Here is an 11,164-nt window from a genome sequence, read left to right on the forward strand (position 1 = left end):
CCTTACAAGAGTGCACAATCCCTGAAAAACCTCCTGTCCACCAATCCACACAGCCTGAAGCTCTCTTTTTGCAGAATGTAATCACCCCTCTACACCAATCACCAGTTCCCAGAGCCATGAGCCCCATATTGAAAGCTGTGCTTTCCATCTTTACTGCTTGAAGTTTCAACTAGAGCAGGGAAAGTCATTCAACAAGGTCCAGTGTATTTCCCCTCAGACAAGGTCAGATCAGAGGTGGGAGGGCCACAACATTCCAGGAGGAAGGAAAGCAGGGACCATTCCGCCCCTCTCACCTATGACACCACAGAGACCCTGAAAGGTGGCCCAGAGAGGCTGCCCGGCCACCCAGAATGAGCATCAGGACACAGTGTGTCCACAGCTTATAGTGAAAGTCACAGAAACAGTGCATGTTGGGGGTAAGCTTCTTGAGACTGGCCGGCTGTAGGGCCCTGGACAGGTGTCTGAGCCCCTGTGCCCCTCAGTTTCTTCCTCCACAAAGTGGTTGTCACAGACTGTCTCTCATTGCACCCCATTCCTCCTTCCACTACAGTAGCACTGTGCCCAAGTGCCCCCCCCCCCCCCCGCCCGCTCTCCCCAGGCCGCCCCCACTTTTAATACCTAAGAGAGGCCTCATTTCTCACCTCTCATTGGCTCGTGTCCCCTCCCAACAGGGGGGCCTTCAAAGCCTCCTCAAGTTCAGGCCCCTACCACCCCTCCACTCTCCAGGGCACCTGCCCTTCCCGGCTTCTTGAGTCTCCCAGCCCTATCATGCTCAGGGCCCCAAACCCTCCCGTGGTACCCAAGTCTCCTCAAGGGCTACCCCCTGCCCAGCTCAACAGACTCTTCCAGTTCCCAAGTAGGTCCTGGCTCAGGCCAACGTTCACTGCAAATGTACCCAGTAACTACCAGGAGCAAAGCTCTGCTGGAGGCTGCAGAGTTCCCTGGTAAACGTGGGTTCCACTTCTGCACCCCCGTGTTTAGTTGTCAGAGCTGGGGCGGGGACCTTAACTTTTCTGGGCCTCGACTTCCCCTTCTCGCTCATGGAATAAAGCCTCTCCTGGGTGGGAAAAGGAGCACAGCCCAGGGTCCTGGGAGAGCAGAGGGGGCGCCTGAGGTAGAGGGAGGCCAAGCGCTCACGCTGCCTCCCACAGCCAGGCCTCCTTGCCTGTCGCCAGGTAGGTGACTGCGCGGGTCAGGTCGCCGGGCACGGGACCAGCCGGCTACAGCGGCGCCCAGGCTCGGGCGGGCCGCCAGGTGAGCGCGCCCAGGAGCTCCAAACGCGTCGCTGGCGGCCGTGCGTCCACCCGACAGACTTCGGGTCATGGAGCCGCACGCGGGGGGCGTCACGGACCCTAGGGGGAGCAGAGGAGGTACGGGAGGGTGAGGAGGGACTGGGCGCGTCCCTGCCACCCCTCGCCCCGCCTGTCTGCTCCTCACCTTTTCCTTCCGACAGGTAGTAAACAAAGCAGCCCAGGCGCCCTAGTGGCGGTGGCGGTGGCGGTGGCGGCGAGCAGGGGGGCCCGGCGACCCGGGCTGGGCTCCAGGTCTCCGACCTGCACCCGTACCCGCACCCGCATCCGCACCGCGGGGCCGTGTACCAGACCCGGGGGCTCTCAGGAGTCTCCGGGGAGTTGTGCCACTGGGGTCTGCCCGGGTCACTGGGGACACCTGGGCCCTCAGGGTCTGTAGTGAATTGCGGGGGTGGGGGCGTTAGGCGGGAAGCCTCTGGGATAAATGGAGGGGCAATTTGGGACTACGTGGGCCATCAGGGTATCTGGATACCTGGCTATCTGGAAGGGGAATCGGGGGTGCCGGGGCCGCAGCGGCGGCCGACCCTGTTCTGTCGGGGCACCTGGAGAAATCGGGGTCCCTCTCGATATCGTGCGGAAAGAGTTTGGAATCTGGGCTTATGAAGGGGCAGTCGGAGACCTCCAGAGATAGTCCCAAGATGTTCGGAAGGGTCCGGGAATAATTCGGCCACATAGCTGTCTCCAGGATTATGGTGGGGGCAGGCGGGGGTCCACCGGCATACTCGCGATGGTCTGGGGGTCGCGGGAATTGAGAGGGGCAGTGGGCGACCTTCGGAACTATCGAGCGAGTGGTCGGGGGGGCTCTGAAGATCTTGAGGGGCATTCTAGGTCTTCGGACGTCGGGGAGCGTGGGTTGGCCGAGGCTCCGGCAGGCGCTGACTTGTTCCTTTCACCCGCGCAGGCCGGGGCCTTTCCCTGCCCGCGGGACCCAGAGCCCGGCAGCTCCTGGCGCGGCTGGACGCGCGCCCCCTGGCGGCCCGAGCTGCGGCCGACGTGGCGGCGCTGGTACGCAGGACGGGCGCCACATTGCGCCTGCGCCCCAAGGCCGGTGCGTGTCGGGGGCGGGGCGGGGCGGGGCCTCTCAGGGGGCGGGGTCTGACTGGAGCCGGATTCTGACGTGGCGGACCCGGGATGGTTGGTTGCTCCCCTGGGTGGGGCCAATGCTCCCCTGGGGGGACTGGTGGGGCGGGGCTCGGAGGGAGCTGCGAGACGGGGGAGTCCTGACGTGATCCTAGAATATTCCTCCAGGAGGTGACACTGGGAAGGTTACTGCAGTAGGTGAATGTTGCATGGCTAGTTGTGAGTGCGGGCCGGATTGGTTATCCCTGTCGGTGGGGCTTTGAATGGCATTTCTGAGAAGGTGGGTCCTGGAGAGCGTTGGGGGCGGGCACTTGGCTAAGGGGCGGTCCTGGAAGGCCACTCTAGGGGGTGGAGCCTACAAGCGCGAAGGGGCGGGACTCGAAATGTCAGGAATGGGTTGAAGTTTATAGGCCAGTTAGAGGGCGGAGCCTGGAAAGTTCAGGAGCCCAATCTTGGAATTGCACCCTCCAGGGAGGGCCTGAGGGTGTTAATATGAGGAGCGAGATCTTCGTGTGTATTAGAGGGCCGTAGGAAAGTCTGGACGCTTATTCTATTAGCTGGGCCCAGATTTATTACTTAAAAAGGCTGGGTCAAGTCAGTTATTCAGGTGTGCTGAGTTCAGTTAAATGAGTGCGTGTGTCTCTCTGCATTCCACAGGCAAGGAAATGAGGTGAGGCTAGAATGTTAAGTCAGGGGGCTGGGGCGCCTGGGTGGCGCAGTCGGTTAGGCGTCCGACTTCAGCCAGGTCACGATCTCGCGGTCCGGGAGTTCGAGCCCCGCGTCAGGCTCTGGGCTGATGGCTCGGAGCCTGGAGCCTGTTTCCGATTCTGTGTCTCCCTCTCTCTCTGCCCTTCCCCCCTTCATGCTCTGTCTCTCTCTGTCCCAAAAATAAAAAAACGTTAAAACATTAAAAAAAAAAAAAAAGAATGTTAAGTCAGGGGGTAGATCCTTGGTGGTTTCCATGGAGTACCCCTCTGATTGCCTTTTTCATCTTCCAGCCATTAGTGTGCTAGATTCTGCCGACATAGAGGTTACAGACAGTCGCCTACCTAATGCCACTTTTGTGGATCACCGGCCCCAGGTACCATTTTGTCCTCTTAAAGAATGCCACCTGTTTTAGACTGGAAATGTATGTACACTTGTGTCTTTACTCCAGCATCACCGGTCAGAGACCTTGGGTACAGGTACCGCACCGCCCCAAGTGATCCAGAATAAGGTACGTTCTACTTCGAAGCCGCTCCAGGCCTCTGGACGGTTCTATGTGGAACTGGTTCGCGGTTCCGCAGGCTTTGGCCTCACATTAAGCGGAGGCCAAGATTCAGCCGGGGATACTCCTCTGGCAGTGCGTGGGCTGCTGAAGGATGGGCCGGCACAGCGCTGTGGTCGCTTGCAGGTAAGGTATAAGACACCCGTCATTAAACAAGGCTAGCCCAATCCTTACCCTTTGTTGGGGTGTTCTCCATCTGTTCTTTTACAACACCCCTTGCCTTGTACTCTTGCAGGCCGGGGACCTCGTGCTCCACATCAACGGAGAGCCAACGCAGGGCCTCACCCATGAGCAGGTGGTGGAGCAGATTCGCGCAGGCGGACCCCGTCTCCGCCTTGTATTAAGCAGGCCCCTTGAAACCCACCCCGGCAAGCCTGAGGGGATGGGAGGGCCTCAGAAAGGAGATGGTGGGTTTCCCAAAGGAGAGGGGTCAGAGATCTGTGAGAGGAAGGAGAGGGTGGCAGAGTGGAGAGGCTGGGGTCCAGGGCATGAAGAGGTGGTGGTCTCAGTGGGCAGGGTCAGAGTTCACTGCCTGTGACGGGTCATGGTATTACCAAAAGCAGGGTTGGGAAGGGCAGGGTCCCAGGATAGGAATAAAAGTAGGTCTTAGAGTGGAGGCTTTTGAGGTACTGGGAGAGGAGTGGGGAGAACGGGTCTGGGGTAAAAGTGGATGTTCGGAAGGAAGAGTTGTGGTCCTCGCATGAGAAGGCAGAATGGGTCTCAGCAGGGAGAGCATGGGATGGTGTAGTGAGGGGGATACAGAGGGTAGGGGGTCTAGTTCCAAAGCTGAGGGATCCATTAGGGAAAAGGTTGGGAGTAGAGGGAGGTGGGTTAAGGAAGGGGAGAGTCTAGGGTACTAGATAGGAGGGGTTTGGCATCTTGAGGTCAAGGTCAGGGTTTGATTTCCTTTGGGGATTGTAGGAAATTATAAGGATTGGGGTCTCTGTCTCCTGCAGCCCCTGGAGCCTCCCTGCCACGCTCCACTATGGGGCTCGGCTCTCAGTTCCCCATCCTATCGCCCAATCTAACCCGCAGTTCTGCCATCCCCAGATCGCAGGCCAGATCCTGGTGGACCAGAGGTGATGAAGTCTCGCAGCGCCAGCGCTTCCCCACGTCAGCACCCGCTATCCCGTACTACGGCCCAAACCCAGGGCAGCCCAGAACCTAGCCCAGAACCTAGCCCAGAGGGGGCAGCCGACTGCCCCGCGGTTCCTCCACCTGAGCGCCGCACAGAGGACCCTGATGACCGAACCCCAGGTTCCCCGGGACCCTGGCTGGTGCCGAGTGAGGAACGGCTCTCGCGGGCCCTAGGGGTCCCAGGGGCTGCGCAGCTTGCTCTCGAGATGGCAGCTGGGAGGCGGAGGCACTGAGCATGTAACAGAGGGTTTAGTGCTCCCTTGGTACAGCCCAACCTGTATCTGGCGTGCCCCGCCGGCCGCACACTAGCATCGCTATCATGGGCGGGGAGAGCTTCCTCTCTGTGTTGTCTCACCCTGCCTCCTGCTGAGCAGCAGACCAGCTCATGCTCCCCTCGAGGTGTCAGTGGTACAGCCCAACCGGACGGGCCAGACCAGCGCTTCTGGTTTCGAGCGGGGGTGGTAATAAAATGGTTCGACCCAGTCTTGACTTGCCAGGTGCTGTAGGCCGGGTGGGGCTCCTGAGTTCACCTGGTAAATGAGGGGGTGGGTCGATCTGGTTTCAAGGAGGGCTTCTTCTTGCAGCCATTGACAAACTTACTTCGTGTTGTTTCACTCGTGCCTCTAGCGGGGTCTGCTTTTGCTGATCCTCAGCCGGGCGTGCTTTCTCCCCACTCGGTTTCTCTTCCCCAACTCTTGCTTCTCTCCGCATTCGTTTCACTTTTGGGGAGGTGTGCAGGGCTCACAGATAATCTTTGCTCGTGGCACGGGGAATGCAGAGGTGGGCCCGTTGTAGCAGGAGTGCACCTATATACCCACAGCTCCAGGCAGGAATCCTCCAGACCCTCAGCTGATGAGCAGATAGCAAGGCTAGAACCTGGGTGGCTTCTTTCGCCAGGAGCCTGTGGTCTCTCACTTCCGGCCTGGTTGACCAGCTTTTGCTGGCACGTAGACTGCCACCCTTAGGGCATTGGTTGGGGCCCTGGAGCCCCCTTTGGGGTGGAGTCGGGAAGGCGTGAGTCAGCGGGCTGGGCTAAAAAAAGGCTGTTAGAACCTTTGAGCCGTGCCCCCCTCTTCCATAGATGGTGAGGAACTGCAGCCAGGCTTGTATGCACACGCCACATGCTGGGCGTTCCGGTCCTGGGAGAGGCCAGAGTTTCCTCCATCCTGGGAGCAGAGCCCCAAAGCCAGGGCTTATATGGCCAGCGGGACTCCAACCGGGATAGCCCCAAAGCCAGCACTGGCTGAAGCCAGAAATGTCCAGTCACCTCCGCTTGTCACCACATCCTGAACACTTGGCCCCATACCCCCAATGAAGGAAGCTGTGGTCAGGCAGGAGTGGGCAACTCCCACCTCTACAGGGAGGGGTTGGAGAGGGGCGACAAATTGAAAGACCAGAGGTGAGTTTCCAGAGTGACACTGAGAGGAGAGAAGGACTGCAAATGCAGGCTGGGAGCCAGGGTATAAAGAGGTGACCCCTTGAATGGTTAGCACTGTGGACATTGTGGGAGAGTGTGCTGGGGCTTCCAGCTACCCTTGACTCAGAGCCTGGTGGAGGTGTGGCTCTATGGAAGTCAGGAGCCCCAGTCCTATAAACACAGTCACACCCAGGAGACTAATAATAGTAACCCAGCCACCACCATTTACTTAGCCTTGCCCCCCCCCCCCCCCCGCTTTACTTGCACTATCTATTTTCATCTACTTACTCCTCTACTCAACAATCCTGTTATGTCCATTTCAAGGGGGAGGGAAGTGAGCCCAGACAGTATAAATGACTTGAGGGAGGGTGTTGAAGCAAGATTTAATCAAAGCCAGAATGGGGTACCTGGATGGCTCAGTAGGTGAAGTATGCAACTCTTGATCTGGGGGTTTTATTCAGCCCAGCCCGCTGACTCACGCCTGTGAGTTTGAGCCCTATGTTGGGTGTAGAGATTACTTTTAAAAAATCTTAAAAAAAAAAATCTTTTTGGGGGCACCTGGGTGGCTCAGTTGGTTAAGCATCCGACTTCGGCTCAGGTCATGTTCTCATAGTTGGTGAGTTCAAGCCCTGGATAAGGCTCTCTGCTGTCATCAGGGAGCCCGCTTTGGATCTTTTGTACCCCCCTCCCCTGCCCTTCCCCTGCTTGCTCTCTCTCTTGCTCTCAAAAACAAACATTAAAAAATCTTTTTTTTTTTTTTGAGAGAGAAAAAAAAGAGTGCAAGTGGGAGAGAGGGAGAGAGAGAATCTTAAGCAGGCTCCATGAGCTCATGGAGATCATGGAGATCCATGAGATCAACCGTGGGATCAGGACCTGAGCCAAAAATTAAGAGTCAGACACTTGACTGACTGAGCCACCCAGGTGCCCCCTAAAAAATCTTAATCAAGGCCAGATTCCCAAGCCTGTCCTCTTAATCTCACCTGCATCTGACAAAATAATTGCACTAGGGAGACGCTGGTGGAATGAAAAACATAAAGATTTCTAACCTTGTGTAGATTTATGTCAGAAAAGAAAAGACAAGAAAATGAATAAATAAAGGATAGCTTCAGAGCCCAGAATCATAAAAATAGCAAAAGGAGGTTATGTTGGTGGAGGTGATGATGGTGGGCTGCTGGTCTCTTTGGAGACATAACATTTGAGCTGGGACCTGAATGACCAGAAGCCAAATGTATGAAGAGCTTGAGGAAGGGCATTGACAGCCATGGGAACAGCAAGTGCAAAGGCCCTGAGGTGGAGCAGAGTTTGTTTTGTTCTAGAATCTCAGACATGTCCTCACAAAGTTGAAAGCACACACTCAGGGGTGGGAGAAATGTGCTTCATTCCTTCCACCACCCAACCACTCTCAGCAATTTGGGCTGACAGAGGGGTGCCCCTTCCTTGGTTTTGAGGGGCCCCAGGTTGGGGGTACAGGCAGGTCCTTGTGTTGAACTGTCCTGGCCTTCCAGCCACAACTCTTCCCTCCTAAAATGAGGTGAGAATAAAACCAAGTCCAGTCTGGATAGTGTGATCCTCAGCACATCTCCATGGATATCCAGATTCCTGTGACCAGGTGCATGTCTCAGATGCAGAAATCAAGGCTGAGTCAGGAGAAATTGCTCACTTAGGATGACACACTTCAAATGTCATCAGCATTGTCACCCAGACTGGCACCCCAGGAGCCTTCCTCTCATCTTGTCAAACTTCCAGCAATAAAGAAATCCATGCTCCTTCCCCATTCCTCATCAAGGGCTGTGCTGGTGGCTGCTCTCCTTAGAACCAGGAAATGGAGGCCCAGCACTTAGGGCCAGGGCTTCCCTAGGATTGCAGAACAGAGAATCAGACCCTGGGCTGTGACACTGTTAATAATATCTGTCCCGATTTACTGAGCAGCTTGATGCTCACCAAGCCCTGTTCTCTTTTAGCCGGTGCGCTAGCACAGTCTCATTTCCATCACTGCTAAGAGGTTTATTCCACCAACCATGATCTTTTATCCGAAATTCCGAAGTCCAAAAAGCACATGTTGGGAACCATTTGGTTACAAAACCTGACCTGACTTAATGAGGCACAATTTTCAGTTCTGACTTATCCCACTTACTGTAAACGACATCCACACCTTTTCTTGAAGAAATATTAAGGTGTTTTTTTTTTTTTTAACGGAGCAGCCTCAAACCTCGCTGAGAGTGTCAAGAAACACAACTAAGATCCGAAATATTCAGAATTCTGGAAACACACATGGGTTTAACCATGCCCTCAGTCATTTTTACAGCTAAGGAAACGGAGTCATACCTCCCCCTCCCCTCCTCCCACCAAAACCAGATCCCCGCGGTTCCGAATTGAGTCAGCACCGAAAGCATTCCTATTCTGAAAGCGCGAAAGGTCTCGCCATTACCGCCATTACCACACTTGGTACCCCGCACTGCCAAGCCTCAAAGGCTGGCGCCTCTGGAGGTGGGGCGCCCTGGGGGCTATGAGCCAGGCGGGGAGTATCCTTGGCAGGCGGGGCAAAGGGGCTTCCGGGGCGGCAGCCACCTGGCCCGGCCCCCTCCGGCCCCGCCCGCTTCTGCTCTGCGAGGTGATTCACTCCCTCCTTCGCCTCGGGGGCCCCCTTCCCGTCCAGACGGCGGGCAAGACGGCAGGGTGTGCAGCGTCCCCCAATCCACGGGCAAGCAAGTAGATACTCTGCGCCCCTAGGGACTCCAGCGCACCCCATGGCGGATTCCGAGCGCCTGTCGGCTCCCGGCTGCTGGGCCGCCTGCACCAACTTTTCGCGCACCCGAAAAGGAATTCTCCTGTTGGCTGAGATTGTGAGCGTCCCGGGATAGGCGGGTGGGCAAAGGCAGGGTGGGGTGGCTGGACCACGCGTAGCCCGGCGACCCCAGGTGAGGCAGACGTGGGCCCGGAGGCGCTCCCCAGTGAGGCGAGGGTGGGTGACTTAGTGGCAGAGGCCCGAAACTGGGGGCTCGGGGCGAGTCCGTGGGGTTTGGAGAAGGTGGTCAGGAGCTGCTGGGCCACGGGGTGACGCAAGGGGTCCCTAGAGCATATGTGGGGCCCTGTGGAGGGAGACCGCGTGGACACATCGGTGGGCTCAACCGAGGGATCCTAGGGGGCTGGGAGGTGGGGGGCCTCCCGTGGCAGGGCGTGGCGCGGCCTGGGCACAGGCGGGCGGGCTGGCCGGGAGCCCAGGGGCGGGGCCTGTTGGGGTGGGGCCCTGAGAGCTGGTCCTTTGGGGTAGGGCGGTCCGCCTTTTACCAGTTCTTCCTCACCCTTCTGTGGTCGGGTAGGAGGTCCTTAGCTATTACGGCCGCTCAGGAGCCGGGGTTTCCTACCTCCCTCAAAGTGGGCGCCGCCTTTGATTCACTTGTAAAAGGGGTGCGACGCCTTTAACACAGCCCTGCCCCTCCGGTGTCATTCTCACCGCTTCCCAAAAGGGTTGCCGAGGGAGCCGCAGGTCCCGCCCCTGTCAAGGCCCTGAAGCTGGCGCCAGCAGTACTCACAAAACACCTGGCTGCACCACTCCCAGCAGCCCGCCCCTGTGCTGGAAGGGAAAAGGGGCGAAATTGAGGCACCCAACGCTACCCCTTACTAGCTAGGTGACCCTGGGCAAGTCACTTAACCTTTCTGGAGCTCACTTTTCTCACCTGTAAAATAAAGATACTAATAGTACCCAGCTCATTAGGTTGTCGTGATAATTAAGTAAATTAATATTTGTACAGCTCTTAGAAGAAGAACCTTTGAGACACAATGAGCACACAATAAATATGTAGCGATTATTATTTGTCATCTTTCCAGTCCTGGTAGGCATCTGAGTTTGAGACCTTCAGTTTCAATCAATCCCCTCAGCCCTGATGGGCCCTGATCATAGGCCCCCTTTCCCCTGTCATCCTTCCAGATATTTTGCCTGGTGATTCTGATCTGCTTCAGTGCGTCCACACCGGGATACTCCTCCCTGTCGGTGGTTGAAATGATCCTTGCTACTATCTTCTTTGTCATCTACATGTGTGACCTGCACACTAAGATACAGATCATCAACTGGCCTTGGAGTGTGAGAAAGGGGCTGAAAATGGCGTGGTTAGGGAGGGACCTGGGCAGGTGGGCTGGTCCCAGTAACTCTGGATGCTGACTTCCCTCTTCTCTTTACACCTCACAGGATTTCTTCCGAACCCTCATAGCGGCCATCCTCTACCTGATCACCTCCATTGTTGTCCTGGTTGAGAGAGGAAATGCCTCCAAAATCATCGCAGGGGTAAAAGCTGCAGGGGCAGCTCTAAAGTAAAGAGAGAGGGGTTTGAGAATCCAGGGGCCATTTCTGCCGCTGTTTTTGCTAGAAAGCGTGTGACCCCTGGCAGGCCACACTTGTCCTCAGAGCCTACAGGAAAGTCTGGCCAGGCCCTGGTTTTCCTCCCAAGATCACCATTTGCTGTGAGAGGCCATACTTTGTCCAACACAGGGACCTTTGTGGGAAGAGCAAAGAGGAGGCCCCTTTGTCAATACATTAGACTATCATCTGCTAGAACTTTGTCTCAAATGTACAGTGTGAATGGTGCCACCAACATGTGGGGCCACCATGTGGTTTCCCTGTGTTGGGATGGTCTAGGAGGAGGGAGGGTAGGGTAGATTCCAGTCTCCTGGTCTTTCCCTGGGGCTCTCTGGCTTCCTGATCTGGGTTTTAGTCACCATCCCTGTGTTGGGCAGTCATTGGAGGTGGTGGACAAAGAAGCAAAAGCCTGAGTAGGCTGACCAACCTAATCCAACCTCACTTACTCCCATCTCCGCCCTCAGGTACTGGGCCTAATTGTCTCATGCCTCTTTGGCTATGATGCTTACATCACTTTCCCCTTGCGGCAGCAAAGACATACAGCAGCCCCTACTGGTAAGTGTGTGTGTGTGTGTGTGTGTGTGTGTGTGTGTGTGTGT

The 11,164-nt window shown here is 56.5% G+C and overlaps 2 protein-coding genes across 2 annotated transcripts in view; both read left to right on the forward strand.

Moving 5' to 3' along the window:
* Nucleotides 1–1,270: 1,270 nt before the first annotated feature.
* On the forward strand, nucleotides 1,271–5,277 carry MAGIX (MAGI family member, X-linked). The gene is made up of 6 exons (XM_040468778.1): nucleotides 1,271–1,370; nucleotides 2,212–2,358; nucleotides 3,389–3,471; nucleotides 3,547–3,783; nucleotides 3,893–4,064; nucleotides 4,708–5,277. The coding sequence occupies exons 1-6, from the start codon at nucleotides 1,322–1,324 to the stop codon at nucleotides 5,025–5,027; spliced, it is 1,008 nt and encodes a 335-aa protein (XP_040324712.1). The 5' UTR covers nucleotides 1,271–1,321; the 3' UTR covers nucleotides 5,028–5,277.
* Nucleotides 5,278–8,815: 3,538 nt separating this feature from the next.
* PLP2 (proteolipid protein 2) overlaps nucleotides 8,816–11,164 on the forward strand; it is a 3,082-nt gene continuing 733 nt past the window's right edge. The window contains exons 1-4 of the mRNA XM_040468663.1: nucleotides 8,816–9,054; nucleotides 10,140–10,292; nucleotides 10,398–10,493; nucleotides 11,030–11,120. Of these exons, the coding sequence (XP_040324597.1) occupies nucleotides 8,959–9,054; nucleotides 10,140–10,292; nucleotides 10,398–10,493; nucleotides 11,030–11,120 (436 nt within the window). The 5' untranslated portion in view covers nucleotides 8,816–8,958. The remainder of the gene's footprint in view (nucleotides 9,055–10,139; nucleotides 10,293–10,397; nucleotides 10,494–11,029; nucleotides 11,121–11,164) is intronic.

The sequence above is a fragment of the Herpailurus yagouaroundi genome, unplaced genomic scaffold, assembly GCF_014898765.1.
Source record: "Herpailurus yagouaroundi ecotype Mexico unplaced genomic scaffold, PumYag 67793, whole genome shotgun sequence".
NCBI classification, from domain to species: Eukaryota; Metazoa; Chordata; class Mammalia; order Carnivora; family Felidae; genus Herpailurus; species Herpailurus yagouaroundi.

Coding starts and splice junctions, on each gene's coding strand:
- MAGIX (XM_040468778.1), top strand. CDS start 1,322: ATGGAGCCGCACGCGGGGGGCGTCACGGACCCTAGGGGGAGCAGAGGA. Junction 3,472..3,546: donor TTGTGGATCACCGGCCCCAG/GTACCATTTTGT, acceptor TCTTTACTCCAG/CATCACCGGTCAGAGACCTT. Junction 3,784..3,892: donor AGCGCTGTGGTCGCTTGCAG/GTAAGGTATAAG, acceptor GTACTCTTGCAG/GCCGGGGACCTCGTGCTCCA.